Source organism: Sycon ciliatum, chromosome 3 (assembly GCF_964019385.1).
Source record: "Sycon ciliatum chromosome 3, ocSycCili1.1, whole genome shotgun sequence".
Classification (NCBI taxonomy): Eukaryota; Metazoa; Porifera; class Calcarea; order Leucosolenida; family Sycettidae; genus Sycon; species Sycon ciliatum.
In genome coordinates, this window is record NC_088645.1 from 36,190,154 (window position 1) to 36,206,759 (window position 16,606).

At 47.3% G+C, this 16,606-nt stretch overlaps 1 protein-coding gene across 1 annotated transcript in view; it reads right to left on the bottom strand.

The window, feature by feature from the left end:
• LOC135813031 (fibrillin-1-like) overlaps positions 1–11,449 on the bottom strand; it is a 37,644-nt gene extending 26,195 nt beyond the window's left edge. The window contains exons 1-5 of the mRNA XM_065326250.1: positions 11,431–11,449; positions 5,913–6,035; positions 3,964–4,089; positions 2,017–2,157; positions 352–507 (exon numbers count right to left, since the gene is read on the bottom strand). Of these exons, the coding sequence (XP_065182322.1) occupies positions 352–507; positions 2,017–2,157; positions 3,964–4,089; positions 5,913–6,035; positions 11,431–11,449 (565 nt within the window). The remainder of the gene's footprint in view (positions 1–351; positions 508–2,016; positions 2,158–3,963; positions 4,090–5,912; positions 6,036–11,430) is intronic.
• Between the last annotated feature and the right edge of the window lie 5,157 nt (positions 11,450–16,606).

Below are 16,606 nucleotides of genomic sequence, written 5' to 3' on the forward strand. Positions count from 1 at the left end.
TGCAATGCTTTCAGCGTAGCAATATACTTCGCCATTTGAGAATTGAAAGTGGATCCACTTACCAGAGTCTGTGCACCCACTTCAGTCTCTCTCGTATACAGTAGGTTTTGCACAACACACTGGGCTGAACTACACATTTGTATTTGTTTTTGCATTTATGGATTCTCCACAGGCCTAAGCCTAAATCGAGGGAGTCTCCGTCAACAGCTTATGAAGAAGAAGCTGAGGAGAAAAATAGAAATAGGAAATAGAATGATGCGGGGTGGTAGTAATATAACACACTGCTCTATGACGTCGTTACTCTACGTGGAATGAAACCATCAATGAATGTTAACTATATCAGATACTTACCAACGCAAAATGGCCAGTAGTCTTGACCGTCGCAGTACTGGATTGCAGGTACACCCGGCTTCAAGGCCAATCCTGGATTGCAGGTCAATCTCTTCAAAACATTGGTTATGTCAGTGACGGTGCCTAGAAAATTGCTGCTTTTCGGGCATGCTTGAACTGAAGGAGAAGAAACAAAGAGAGTACCCGACGATGTATGCAGGCAGCAAAGGGAGCAAATGAGCGGAGAGCGACGAGGAGAGCGGTCGTGAGAGTGCCGGTGAGAGTGTTGGTGTTGTGCATAGGTTTCGTAGTAGGAAGTCTTCAGTGTACAATCATCTGTTAGCTAGTCCTGATTGTTGCAATTCATATTCCGACTTCTTTCACTGTGTTGTGACGTGGTCGTCATGGTAATGGACAACAGTTAAAAGTTTTGGAAGCCATTAATCAGTGTTTGTACAAGCCTAATTTGTGTGTGCGGAAAAAATAGTAGAATTAGGTGGAAATGGTTCAAGTAATGTGTCGTGTTTTGGTGTGGCCAAGCTTGGCCGTTTTGTCCAATTCAGTGTCATATATAATTATGGTCTTCTGTGCGTATGGGTGTGGTGCAGTGTGTGCCAGATATTGGGAGTGGTGTGAAGGGCGTGATGTTTGACGGATATGAACTTGCTGAACTACACGCTCTCATGTACTCTCTCTTTCTCAATCTTACCCCTCCCCTCCTGCTCCCCCTGTTCTTTCTCTTTCCCTCTCACTTCCATTAAATTTTATCGGGTGCGTCCAGAGCGTGACGATGTCGAGGCTAGTTGGTCGACAGCGCGCCTGGCCCCCACCACCCTGGCTGCTGCATGTTCCCATTGTGTGCACCACATGGGTTTTAGTAAAAAAAATGGTATGTGTAGTGCATGCAGGAGTATGTGTTGTTGAGTGTGGGAATCTGCTTCCATCCGCCTGAGAGCATTTGTCTACTGGTTGTTGGGGCATGCGTAGACTATGTGGAGCATGCGCTGTGAGAGTAAGGTCCAGGTGTGAAAGAGTGGTGTGATTCGTCCACGGCGTTGCTGTCTTGGTTCTTGTCATGTGTGTCGTACGTACTGGTGGCTCATTGGTCGTTTCGATCTGTTCGCCTTTTATCCTGGATATAACTGTTAGTCGTTTGTGATTTCCTTGTCTTCTTCTCCCGTTCTCTCGCCAAGTATCAGATAATAACAATCCCTCCCGTACACCAATGAGTCAGAGCGTCGTGTTGTTGCGGGGAATGGGGGAGCAGGCCGCTTCACATGTATCGTTTTCTCATATGTACGAGTTGATAAGGGGTTTTCGTTATATCGACTCAACCTTATCAACTGGCCAATCGACTTATCAACTCAGTCATTTCACCTCTAGTTCTTACTATGACAGACTGAATTTGTCATTTGATCTTCGTCCTCCGCTGGAGTAATACTCTTCATCCGTTAGTCTATCTCTTCTGTCTGTCAGGGCTTACTGTCACCCAGCGCTGGGGGGGAGGAACACCCCTGGCAAATATATACTTAATTCTCTACTTGATGATTGTTCTCTCAACTCAAAACTAGATGTAAACACATGTGCCTTTAGTTCATACAAATAATCCATGCGGAAGTAACTCATCTGTCTGGAAGTATTGTTTCTCCCAAGAATTAAAACTGCATGAAGATCCACAGTACTAACCTGTACATTCTTCAATCCCGGCACTGTTCAGCATTGTCCGATTGGCGATATACCCGAGTTGGCAGCATTTAAAGCCTCCAATCTCATTGATGCACCTTCTATGTTCACAGTGTGGGTAGGGCACAAGACACTCATTGATGTCTGCCACAAAATAAAACACACGCACACATGCACAGAAGCAGGTAAACACACACACACACACACACACACACACACACACACACACACACACACACACACACACGCACATCAGACCTCAGACATGCCCATCGCGGAAGCGATGATAGCGAACAGCTATGTTAGACATAGAAACTTGTGCTGGGATTACACCATTCAACAGCTGGCAAGGCTGATGAATTGACCGCCACTATTTTCTAGCCTGGTATCCACCACACAGCTGATTGAAGTGGTTTTTTCTGGCCAGTGAATCCCTGTTTTTCATTTTTCCAGTTTTTTACACACACACCACACCACATACTCCGGCATACACTGGCTGTTGGTAACCACCCAGGAGAATGAAAGAAGAGCTAGGAGTATGAGAAAGAGAAGAAAGACGTGTGTGACCATAATCGTCGGGAATTGAACCCGCAACTTATCGATTGGAAATCGCTGCACATACCACTGCGTGCACACACACACACACACACACACACACACACACACACACACACAAACACTCGTAACAAGCTGGACGACCTGAGGCATGCACTCAACCAGCACGACATAGATGTAGCAATTATCACTGAAACTAAATTCTCTGATGCCAAAACTAGCCTTGACTCATCCATCCCTGGATACGGCGTCCCATTTTGCAGAGACCGGAACGAGCACGGAGGCGGTGTTGCTGTTTGGATCAAGTCCACCATTGCTTCTGCTCTTCTAGACCAACTCCAGTCTGCAGAACATGAAACACTCTGGGTTAAAGTCCGCCTCCGTGGTGGCACAAGCTTGGTGATCGGCTCTGTGTACTGTCCACTCTCCTGTAGCCCCACCGACCTCTGTCTCATCGATTCACTTGACGATACACTACATCAGGCGAAAGAGCTGTCCCCGAACGTAATCCTCGCTTGGGATTTCAACGTGCATAGTGCAGATTGGCTTGGTAGCGCGAAGTCAACCTCGGCCGGGGATGCCCTCGAGGATCTTTGTATCACCCACGAGCTCACGCAACATGTCCGAGAGCCCACTCGAGGTGCCAACACACTAGACTAAATCATGTCCACTTTCCAACAACCCATCAGCACCACTGTACTTGCCCCTTCAGGACGCTCAGATCATGGAACTGTGATAGCTCAATTCCCGACCATGTCACCATGCCGGGGAGAGGCCACAACGCGTACTGTGTGGCGTTACGAGCGTGCTGACTGGGGGGGGGGGGCAACTCAGAGCACACCGCAAGGCTGTCCCTTGGGCCTCCATTATCACGGACGATCCAGAGTTGTCTTGCTTACAAGGCACAAATACCATCGCTGCAGGCATGGACCAGTTCATTCCCCATAAGACTCTCGTCATCCGCTCATCTGATCCCAAGTGGTGGACCCCTGAGTGCACACAAGTGATGCGTATCTAGGACAGAGAATGGAGGAAATGGCGGCACGACCTCGGCAATGACGTCAAGAAGCAATCCTTCATCGACTCTGTTACCCGCTCTACCACCACACTTCAGCACTCCAGGCAGGAGAAGGAACGGCACCTTCGGGCCCGACTCACCTGTGGCTCGCTTCGCGACAAGGCATGGTAGTGCAACCTGAAAGGAGCATGCGGTCTTGGCCGAAACTCTGACATCTCCCTCCTCCTCGACAATGCCGGGAAGGAACACATTACCAGCAAGGAGAAGGCTGACTGCTTTGGTCACTTCTTTACTGGCAAGTGCAGCCTGGGTGACAGGGACCTACATCGTGCCTACCTTGAAACCCCAGCGCCTTCTCACCCACATCCTCCACTCACCCACGTCCAATTCTGCATCCAGAATGTTCACCACCTCCTGCGCCGTCTCGACGCGTCGAAAGCTACGGGGCCGGACAGCATCTCCCCCGTGTCCTGAAAGAATGCGCTTCGGTGCTCGCACCGGTCCTGACAAAAAATCAAAAGAATGTTATAAATTTTTCAATTCTCCTATTTTTTCAGTCATATCCTGGGATTCGAACCAGCACTATCGCCCTACATGCATTCCCCCATACACTTCGCATTCATACCCATTCTTCCAAGTTGCTTCACGTTATGATCTTGCGTTTGAAAGCCCTATTTGAATGTTGCGGGCAGCTGTATGTGGCCAGCTGTGTTTGATGGTACGGTACGGGAGACGGTGTCGTATTACCCTCGATCGTACCTTTCCCGTACCTATCCCTACCGTACCGTACCATCAAAGACGGCTGGCCACAATGCATATTCAAATAGGGCTTTCAAATGCAAGATCATGATGTGAAGCAACTTGGAAGAATTAGTATGTATGCGAAGTGTATCGTGGGATGCATGCAGGGCGCGATAGTGCGGGTTCGAATCCCAGGTTATGTATTAAAAAAAGGATTTTTTAAAGAATTTAAAACATCCCTATGCTTTTTTTTGTCTAGGTCATCAAGACAAAAAAGCATAGCGTAGGGCCCTGAGCTTCCAAGCTCCCTCGTTCGGTATATTATGTTTGTTGTGTCGACAGGCATGCCTGGTGCTATCCCGCACACGTCAGGCGAAATAGCACGTCATAGTACATTTGAGATCAGCGGGAAGAAGATGACGACGACCACTAATTTAGTACCTGTGCACACGAATCTCCTGTGTGTGTTACTCTGTGTGTCAGCTATGGTATCATCGCCTGTGGTTCCATGCCTAGCATGTACGTCTGAACCATCCGGCCTGCAAGGTTTGAATGACGTAGCTTGAGCGATCGCTCCGCGAAACATACTTTTTGAAATTCTCTTCATACCATATCTTCCACCATTGAGATTTCAAATTTCTTCGAATTTTTTGCTGAGAGGGGTGGCTTGGAACCTCGATATGGCTTGTTCCAGGCATGCTTTGGAGCCATCGCCTGTTGAAGTAGTGGCGGAGATCTGCCCTGCAAATGCTACAACAAAAAATGATTCGATCTGAGAAAGGGTGAGACCGCGATTCTCGGAAGAATATTGAGTATTTAAAGCCTTTTCACGGCGAAGATGGAGTTCTTTTTGAAGATGGGCGTCGCGGCAAAGGACATGGTGTCCGACTTCTGGCGTCTGGTGAAGCCAGGGATCATTTGTCCAGTCAGGTCGGCAGCCTAACCATCGGTAAGCTTGTGTTTGGATCCCGTTCTGCTCGATGTGGTAGATCACGAACAATTTGATATCGCACAAATTGATCTCAGCATCGTGCGTACGGTATTTTATATTCAGAAAATCCCAAAGTGTCTCTGTGTGGCCGTCCTATGCCACGAGAAACTCCAATCAGGCTCCTATGTCCTCTGCCTTCATGATTGAATGTCCACTTCGTTTGAACAACGAACACAACAATCGAGGACGGCTTTGCAATGAAAAATACAGCTAGCTACTGGAGCTGAAAAAAAGAAGAAAAAACGTGCTCAGGATGAGACTCGAGTACACGCATACTCTCTCAGCAGGAGAAACGCAAATTTTTGTGAAAAATGCGTGTCGCCGACTGACCAGTAATTTCGCATGACGAGACAGCTGGCCTCCTTATTCAAATGGGTGAAGATGAGCATGAAGTTCAAAACTATCTCTGAAATAAGGCGGGTCCCAACAGTGGAGATCTCTCTATCCATATGACTTGATTGCACACTCAGGAAGATTGTGGCTGAGGAACATTAATTTCATAGCTCGTTCCAGACAAAATGCATCGACAGATTCATATCCTATGTGTTCTGAGAGAGATTTACACCAGAGACCACCATCAGTAACTTCATTTACCTTCACAGCCAGTGCCATTTGCCTTATATCCCGGTGGGCATGTGCAACGGAAAGAACCAAGCGTGTTAACACACGATGCCACACCAGTGCAACCATCAACCCTCAAGTCACATTCATCCACATCTGTTCAACGAAAACATTTATACAAATAAAACCTTGGATTTGTGATGTGAACCACATGCTTGATGGTTAGACAGTTGTCCAAGGTCCTCAGGCTGCGTCTATTGCTCTGTGTCCAGTGGACAGAGCCAGTAGTACCACATTCGCACAGCTATGACACAACCAAGTCCTTTTCTGCCGTAAGTCTCGTGTGAAAATACTCAGACAGCAGAATGACTAGCACAGGAGGAACTGTGGTATTCGCAATGCTGAATATGCGGCTGGGAGAATGTGTAAGAAGCTATATAACCCAGCTGCTACTAGCCCTTGAAGATGGCCTTAATAATGGCCGCCATTGGACAGGCTGAATTGATCGATTCGTTCGAAAATTGGATGGCTAAACATTACTAGATAACTTGGATCGGTGTATGAACATAGTGGGTTTGGCTGCGTTCCATTATTGTGAGCAGCAGTGACCCCTCATTATTGTACCTTGCTGTTTCCAGGCGCGTGCACCGTATGAGTTTTTTGGTGTCTGGAAACCACCTTTTTTCGGGCTCGGGGCTTCGCTTTTCTCCCGCGAGCTTCCATCGAAGCAAGGTCCATAACTCTTTATTGAACTCATGTGGAACATTGCCAATACATGCCGAAAACTTCGTCATAAGAACAGAAAGAAAGATACGTCGAATGTAAGCAGTGTTTTGATGAAACAAACATGCCTGCATGGAGTGGATTAGTGAAGTACCATAGACATAGTGTTATACTTATAGACTGTAGTGTATACAATTCATGTAGCCTGGGCGGCTAGGCCTATAAAACTTTTACGGGTTCAATGTGACAAACATGTACAGTGTATATGAGTACATTTTTAATTTGCCGCGTCTTTGCAAATACTTTTTGAAGTGCTGGTATGTAAAAGGTAACCCGTGCCCGTTTTTTCCTGCTACCGGTTATACATGTACATGTAGATCTACCAACATTTCCATGTAACATCGTCCCCTCCCTCCATTCCTCATTACTCTTATTTCTGTCCTTTCTACCCCTGTGCCTGGTGCCCTCTCAGACGCGTTTGTGCCGGCATGATCTGATGATTGCAGTCGGACGAGCCCCGCATCTCATCAGCACCAGTGTTCATTGGTGCCCTGCACCCCTGATCTTGAGTCCCCCCCCCCCCCCTAGTCTCCTCCCTAGCCCTCGCCGTTATCTCCGACGGGATGTTCGGGGGATGCGCATGCGCATGTGCACAAATACATGCTTATACAATGGGTCTCCAGAAAAAAATTACCAACTCTAGAAACCCCCCTTACAAGACTCGGTGCACGCCACTGGTTTCAGTGTGCATTTTAGTCGAAATCTGTGGACCAAACTATCATAGTGGGTGAATGAGGTCCACCTAGGGATAAAAAGATCCAACTTTGAGCGAAATCGGAAATTTGGCCATGTCGGGTGATGTTTGATCGATACAGGTATTGACTCTTTTAAGGTGACTCGTACCTAAATCGAAAACTAGTCCTCTGAGCATTCTTCTGCTCAGGTTTGGAGTAGAAATATTATGAAATGTTTTTACTTTTTGCCCCTTCGCGAGTTCAAACCTCCCCGGTAAAACCTTTTTTCTTCTTTTCCGGTAGTGGTTTTGACAAAAATAGCTTCTATAATCGACACAAAAGGTATGTTCTCGTGGCAACAGAAACATGAAACTTTCCATGGATTTTGTCATCAATGAAAGGAACATCTTTATGAAATGTAAAGGAAATCCACACAGCAGTTTCAATTTTCTTGAAGGCAGCAGTACAGTAAAACCTGTGATTACCGACCACCCCTTGGTGGCAGCAAAAGCGGCCTTTAGTACCAGGTGGTCTTTAGTTAGAGGTTTGCACCGCGTGACCATAATAATGGATCCCATTATATGATATGTATCATTATGTCAAAATGCAGCTAATGCAATTCCCCAGGGCTTGCGCAATGTCATTCTTATTTCAGGTCAAAAAACCCTTCGAGAGAAAGACGGAGAGATGGATAGAGACAGAGAGAGAGAGAGAGAGAGAGAGAGAGAGAAGATTAATTTTTGCAGACTTCAAATTCAGCTGCTACTTCTGAAGCCAGGAGTCCAACGTTCCCTGGGGAAGTTTCGTTTTGCGCTGGGCTTCAAATATGTTCATGCGATCAATCGTACTGACTGTCCTTGTTGTGACTCCTCGATTGCTTGAACGCGATCCTTCAGCATCAGGACCTTGTGGTGCTGCTTTGTTTCTGGATTCCTTGATGCCATCGTCGATCCGTCTGTATGACTGGGGTGACAGAGCCGCCCAGTCTTCGTTCCTCCTCCGAGTAGTAAAATCGATCAGAGAGCGCTTTCCATGTGCTCTCCAAGACGTTTGCTATCATGTTTATTCTTGACCGTGCTTGAAACTTTGATAGGCGTAGTGTAAGTCCACACCGACTCCACAGTCAAAATTACATGCATTCATTTGTTCAGCTGTAGTATCGAAAGATTCCTTTCAGGACCATGGAAAATCAGCAAAATTTCAAGAAGGAGCTCCGAGCAACATTTGATTTCCCACATCGCGGTCGCTAGTTACGGGTCAAAAATCGTCTTTTGGAAAAGAAAAGGCGGTCGCCGGTCGCGTTCAGCAGGTAGTCGCTAGTCGCAGTGCATTTTGAATGTGAGACCTTCCGTACATGGCGAAGTGGTCGGTAGCACCAGGCTGGTCGCTAGTCACGGTGGTCTTTAGTTACAGGTTTTACTGTATGTAAATTTACCCCCAAATCGACAAATTGATAGTACCGTAAAGACATTTAGTCAGAACAATACAACAGTAGAGGCAAAATGCTGGGATGTGTTTTTGTGCAAAATGCTCCAAAATGCCAGAAATTTTAAATCTGGTTTTAACTATGAAGAAGGGTTTCAATCTTTCCCATTTTTTGGGACAGACAATATTCTGGTAGTATTAGGCTATCATTTGGTCGGATCCGGATCCAGATCCAAATCAGATCTGTCGGATCCTTCAGAATCAACCGATCACTTTTTCTCCGACCTTGGCTGTTGCCGTGTTGACGAAGTAAAAATCGCTTTGACAGGTCACCCCAAAAGGGAGGAAGTCCTACTGATTGCGCACGTCGTACGAAAAGTCAACAAAAGTCGACTAGTCATACGACAATGAGTACAAACATGATTTTACACGCCATATACGCACAATATACGGTCATGTCCTACTGAAGGCGGCCCACATCAATTTTGACACACAATGGATACCCCTCGTCACTACTAACAAAACGTATTAATAACAAACCAACCACGCAGGATCCGAAACCATTTGGACCGGACAGGTGCCTCGTGGTACACCCCTTACCCTGGGTGGGTGATGGTTCTGCGCGAGTCGTGAAGGAGGTGCGCAGCATTGTCAGTTCATCTTACCCCCCCCCCTCCCCCCTGTCATTGGACATGTTCAGTCCGTTCGGTTTGCGAATTCAAATAAACACAACCAACCCGAGCGTGAAATTGTATGTCGTACTTGGAACGACGCGTGCGTTCAGTGTGAAGAAGGACGTTCTACCTACCCTTAGTAGAAGCAACCTTACCTATTTTTCAGTGCCGAGAATGTGAAATCGGTACGTAGGTAGAACCCTTCAACACCTGGGCGCACACATCCGTCAACATGTGCCGTTAGGTCTTGTCCCTGTTGACGCTCGTGGTACTCGTCCTCATCGTGGCCGTCCTCCAAAATGTGCTGTCCAGTCCGATACTGGGACGCCTTTGTCTGCGTCCAGTGTAGATGTACGCATGCGCGCCTCCGCCTCGACGGGCGGGGAGCTTGGCCCATCTCAGACTAGCGTAAGGAAGCGAGGGAGACTGTCTCGAAAACCACCCAATGTGACACTGGAGCTCACAGAAACCGGAAGAGTTACCAGAAGCAAGGTGAAGAGCCGGAGTACTGGAACAACGATCAACAAGAGGAAACGAGGAAGACCATGAAGTGAATTGAAAACGGCCATGAAATCAACGGATGTTGGAGGTGTGGACCGGAGCAACAAAACAAACAAGCCCAGTGGAAGAGAACAACGACAGGCGTCGAAGGTGACGGATCTAAGTGATCGGACATTGTTCATCAAGCGTCATTTGTCGGACAGTGCTAGTTGTCGCAAGTTGTATAGTGATGATATGTTTTCGATTTTGACTCGTGGAAGGTCTAAGGTACATCTTGCTGTGTTAGAAGCTCTGTATACTGGTAAACTAGATCCAGAACTATGTGTGCAGAAGGAGAATGTGTTATCGTTGCAGTTGTTTGGTGTCACACCTCGTGACAGTGTGACAAGTGTTCCCTGATGTGTTCAACGTGTTTGTCTACAACTTGCAGCTGTTTGTTTTTGAGTTTTAACACTTTAAGAGAGCATGTCTGAGAATACCAAAGTATGTGTGCAAGTGGATCTCTCCGATTTCGCTCAAAATTTGCAGGTAGGTTCCCTTTGGGGTGTGGATCGATTGTGCAAAGCCCTTGAAAAAGTTTCTGAAGGGAACCTTGAAATTTGGATACCCCTCAGAAATGGCCGAAATATCACAATACAGTATTTATGGGTCTAGAAACGAGTCACGCCACAGCGTATACGAACAAGCTATGAACAAAACTCCATCAAGCCAACATTGCCTCACCTTAGAAGAGTTCCTGGAGCAGTACCGGTTAGCCACGCCAGGATCCCAGAAGACGAGGTCCATCACCCCCTGACGCCACAAATAATCGTCTTGAAAATAGCCAATTTACAAGCGCTGGCAAAACAGCCAGCTACGTCCTCAATTGGCCAGAACTATACACCGGCAGATAGTAGAACACCTCTTCTAGCGCTGAGGACATGTCCTCCATCTTCCTTTTGGGGTTTTCTTGAAATAAACCTTTTTGAATTTTTCCACTCGACCATGCTGAAATACGGCCAAAGTCATACCTGCGCAGGAAAGCTCGCCCCTCCGCGACATCTCCTCAGCAATTTCTACTCCGACACTACTCCCAAGGCCGCAGAACAAAGTGTATTGTTGGCTCAGACAAGAAAAAGCAGCGGTGATCACTTGTCACTCCAAACGACAAGCTTCTCCCTGCGCCTCCAATAATTTTTTGTGCGACTGTTGATGCAAAAGTGACTGAAGTCCTGAGCGCAGTTTTTGAATTTTATTGCAAGATGCACGGTGAGATCGCGTGCTCTGTGACATAGGATGACGTTTCCTGGATCACGACACGCGGCCATCGATCGCGAACGTGACTGGAACGGTACTCGGAACAGACCATGCATGATGGCAGGGGTAAGATTAGCTGTATTTCCTGCTTGATCTACTGAGAACCCTCGCAAACTGTCCTTGGAGTGTGGCAATGGCAGCAAGCCATTCAATATGCCCCCATTACAGCATGGAGAGTTATTCATCTTTCACACTTACCTCCTGCAATCCCGAACATAGTCCAACAGTAAAATTCCCTTTTTTTCTTGTCGATGCTCGACAAAAGCTGCTAGCGCAGTCGCTTTGTGTTGACTGGCAGGCGAGCAGCACTGGCTGCACGAACTTGTCGCGTGAACTGCATGAGAGATTTCTTACGTCATAAAGAATGTAATTTCATCATCATTTCACTGGTCTTCGACCTTCGCGGTCAGGGAAAGTCCCTGTTCCTAGGCCTACAACACGGTCAGCGTGTTCTTGAGCGCAGTAAAAACACAAGTGTGATCACTTCAAGACCAACCGCGTTCAAGGCGAGTAACAAGCGCACTTGACGAAGGTTACTCTGAAATCTCGTGAGCGGTGATCCACGCGATCGCGCGACTTAGCATTCTTGCGTCACAAGGCACGTGATTTCACCGTGCCTCTTGTAGTGAAATTCACGAATTGCGCTCATGCCTTCAGTCACTTTTGCATCAAAAGTCGCACAAAAATTATTGGTGGCGCAAGGAGAAGCTTGTCGTTTGGAGTGACAAGTGATTACCGCTGCTTTTCCTTGTCAGAATCAACACTACACTTTGTTCTGCGGCCTTGGGAGTAGTGTTGGAGTAGAAATTGCTGAGGAGACGTCGTCAGGCGAAATAGCACGTCATCGTACATTTGAGATCAGCGGGAAGAAGATGACGACGTCCACTAATTTAGTATCTGTGCACACGAATCTGCTGTGTGTGTGACTCTGTGTGTCAGCTATGATATCATCTTCTGTGGTTCCATGCCTAGCATGTACGTCTGAACCATCCTGCAAAGTTTGAATGACGTAGGTTGAGCGATCGCTCCGCGAAATATACTTTTTGAAATTATCTTCATAGTATATCTTCCACCATTGAAATTTCGAATTTCTTCAAAAAATGTGCTGAGAGGGGTGGCTTGCAACCTCGATATGGCTTGTTCCAAGCATGCTTTGGAGCCATCTTCTGTTGAAGTAGTGGCGGGGGGATCTGCCCTGCAACTGCTACAACAAAAAATGATTCGATCTGAGAAAGGGTGAGACCGCGAATCTCGGTTGAATATTGAGTATTTCAAGCCTTTTCACGACGAAGATGGAGTTCTTTTTGGAGATGGACGTCGCGGCAAAGGACATCGTGTCCGACGTCTGGCGTCTGGTGAAGCCAGGGATCATTTGTCCAGTCAGGTCGGCAGCCTTACCGTCGGTAAGCTTGTGTTTGGATCCCGTTCTGCTCGATGTGGTAGATCACAAACAATTTGATATCGCACAAATTGATCTCAGCATCGTGCGTACGGTATTTTATATTCAGAAAATCCCAAAGTGTCTCTGTGTGGCCGTCCTATGCCACGAGAAACTCCAATCAGGCTCCTATGTCCTCTGTCTTCATGATTGAATGTCCACTTCGTTTGAACAACGAACACAACAATCGAGGACGGCTTTGCAATGAAAAATACAGCTATACTGGAGCTGAAAAAAGGAAGAAAAAAACGTGCTCAGGATGAGACTCGAGTACACGCATACTCTCCCAGCAGGTGAAACGCAAATTTTTGTGAAAAATGGGTGACGCCGACTGACCAGTAATTTCGCCTGACGTCGCAGAGTGGCGAGCTTTCCTGCGCTGGCATGACTTTGGCCGTATTTCAGCATGGTCGAGTGGAAAAATTCAAAAAGGTTTATTTCAAGAAAACCCCAAAAGGAAGATGGGGGGCATGTCCTCAGCGCTAGAAGAGGTGTTCTACTATCTGCCGGGTTATAGTTCTGGCCAATTGAGGACGTAGCTGGCTGTTTTGCCAGCGCTTGTAAATTGGCTATTTTCAAGACGATCATTTGTGGCGTCAGGGGGTGATGGACCTCGTCTTCTGGGATGCTGGCGTGGCTAAGCGGTACTGCTCCAGGAACTCTTCTAAGGTGAGGCAATGTTGGCTTGATGGAGTTTTGTTCATAGCTTGTTCGTATACGCTGTGGCGTGACTCGTTTCTAGACCCATAAATAATGTGATACTTCGGCCATTTTGAGGTGTATGCAAATTTCAAGGTTCTCTTCAGAAACCTTTTCAAGGGCTTTGCACAGTCGATCCACACCCCAAAGGGAATCTACCTGCAAATTTTGAGCGAAATCGGAGAGATCCACTTGCACACATACTTTGGTATTCTCAGACATGCTCTCTTAACACGAACAATTTCTTGCCTACTAGTCAGTTTGGTTACAGACACCAGCATTCCACAGCAGATGCCTTAGCGCTAGCTGTAGAGAACATCAACGAAGCACAAGCCGCCGGGCAGCACACAGGAGTAGCATTTGTCGACATGTCGAAAGCCTTCGACAAGGTAAAGCATAGCATTCTGGTTGAGGACCTCTTCGAACTGGGTCTCACTAGCACTGCTTTGCAATGATTTTCAGAGTACTTGATGTATCGCCGGCAATGCGTGGAGACAGGAAAAACCAGAAGTACAACGTATGACAGCCAGTCAGTGGTTCCTCAACAGTCAGTTCTTGGACCTCTGCTCTTCATTCTGTATGCGAGGGATATTGCCCGCGACCTCGCCCCTCATGACGTCACCACTATTCAGTTTGCTGATAACATCTCTCTGCGTGCGAGCAGTCCACAGCCAGAAGTTGTCTCCCAGGGCCTCACTGCAGCAGTTCAATACCTGGCCACTTGGTTGAAGAAACGTGGACTGATCCTTCAGGAGACCAAGACGCAGATACTCGCCATACCACACCATAGAGCTACAGCCCTTGACATAAATGTTGTATGCAATTCACAAGTTTTACCAGTAGTCACATCTGCCAAATAACTTGGCCTGCATTTTGTCTCGGACATGAGTTGGACCACAATGTTGGACCATGTTGCTCGTCGTGTTGCCGGCAAAATTGCTGTCCTGCTGTGACATGCTTCCTCGCTGCCATATCCATGCCGACTCACCTACTACTGAATGTTTGTATGCTTCTATTAATTACTACCCGTATTTGACAGTTGCTCAGGAACAACGGCTACATAGGCTGTTCAAACGTGCCGCTCGGGCAGTCTGCAAGTCGCCACCGTGGACCAGTACTGCTCCCCTTCTAAATCGAATGCATGTATGTGATCTACAGGTTTCTGTGCACTTGACTATATTTTGTTTCATCTGGCGATGTTTGCATGATGCATGTAGCACCCTATTTCAGTCCTTTTTTGCTGTCGTGTCCTCAATTCGCACTCGAGGAGGCCAAAGCAACTTGCTTGTGGTCCCACCTGCTAACACTGCTCATTTTGCTAAGCGCCTAACGCACGCTGGAGCCATTATGCGGAATAGATTGCCGCCAGCAGCAAAATGTTCAAATAGGTATTTGGATTTCAAATCTCAAGCCCTGCAGTATATATTATCAGCGACATAGGTTTTCCAATGCTCACTGGATTGATATCTGTTCGTTGCATCCAACCCTCCCTTTTCTTTCCTTTCTCTTTTTCTCTTATATCTACTTTTCCACAATATCCTTTAACATTTTATTCACAGTGGGTCCAATGTTATTAGGCATTTTGCCTGTTTTGATTTCCACTATAAATAAAGTATACAACAACAACGTGACGGCATTCCCATGGAAGCTGACGGTGGCCGAGACGGAAGCCATGATGAGGTGAGAGACTCATCAGCGGTTTCATTGTTGACTGTGTGACGCGGCGGACGCAGTGGGAGCCAAATCTCTGACGCATCAACCCCATTTAGCGGAAAAAAACATCACTGCGCTCCCGGTCAGCAGAGACAATATCCACCGACCCAGAATTAGGCGGCATAGCCTTCACGTTGTTGATGTTAGTTACTGAGTTCCACTCCATTGCCTCTCCGGACGATTCCTCATCCGCCAATTCGACCCCAGCCAACTCCACAGCTGCATCTGGGCGGCCCGCAGCGGTTCGCGTGCTATCGGCAGCAAGCTGTGGCACGGCTGCCTCAATTATTGGGCGCACCGCTGAGGTACACTGCGAATACTCAGCCTCACATAATGGTGCAACTGGGGGGATGCCTAGCCCAACATGGCGGCATGGAAGTCCCATAAGCTGACGAAGGGTATCGTCACTGCTTAGAGACACACCAGCAATTGCAGCAGCTGGGAATTATTAATTGCATCATCCAATCTATTAAATAGGTCGGGAGAGCAAGTTATGGCCCGAAGGCAATAACGCCAGCGCAAAATAATGCTGTGCACAAGCACAGTATACGCAGCATGTGGTTGAGTAGTGGCGAGTTCGGAAAGGTGCTCGACTTGGCAAACCCACTTATCAACCTTAACCGATACAAATGTGTGCAGGAATCTCTCAGACCCAAGGGCGTCACCAAGATAAATGCAACCATCTGTAACAATTCTCACCCCAGTCCCAGCGAATATTTCCTGCGCTGCATGCTTGAGAGATGGCTTCACCAGAAGAACTGTTTTTTTTCCGGATTGGTGTGGTACCCATAGTAGGGTCCCAGCTGCAATAACTTAGACCAGGAAAGGGGTGTGGCTTGAAGGGTGCCAGCAGCGGAATCGTCATCAGCGTACCACAGCTGGGTGGTGCTTGTTTGTTTGTGAGAGGCATAACAGCAACAGCGTAAATGGCCATTGCAAAGGGGTCACCCTGGCAGGTCCCCTTACGGGAAAGAATTTCGCCCCCATCGGCTACGAAGAGGCGGCATGGCGTGCCATAGGTGTTCTTGAAAACCTGACCTAAAGCAGGACAGAGAGCGGGAACATTGTTTTATTTTATTTTATTTTTTACTATTGTTAGGTACCTCCTCCCGTACCTTTTCTAGCTGGCCTGCATGCACTTGCGTACGCACCTTTTGTCTCCTTTTGCTCCGTTGGCCTGGGTAGCTACTTGCGCGCCCATATTTGCCATAGCTACCCAGGCCCTTTATCTTGCCGTTTAGACTTGATCTCTTTTTCTCTTTTCTCACTCTTCAATGTAGTCGTTTCGTTCGTCTTGGTCTCTTGTCTCGTCGTCTACTAGTATAATAAATGTCGTTCCCACTAACCTGTTCCCGTTGTAATGTCTGGATATGTCGTCAGTCTTCCTGTTTCGAATTCAACATTGGCGCCCGATTATTGATCGACCCACGACCCTGAGATCATCCCATGCCCAGCCGTCCTCAACCGCCATTCGTTTCGTCTATGTCAACCTCGTCTCGTCCATGTCAGTCTCGTCTCTCCTAC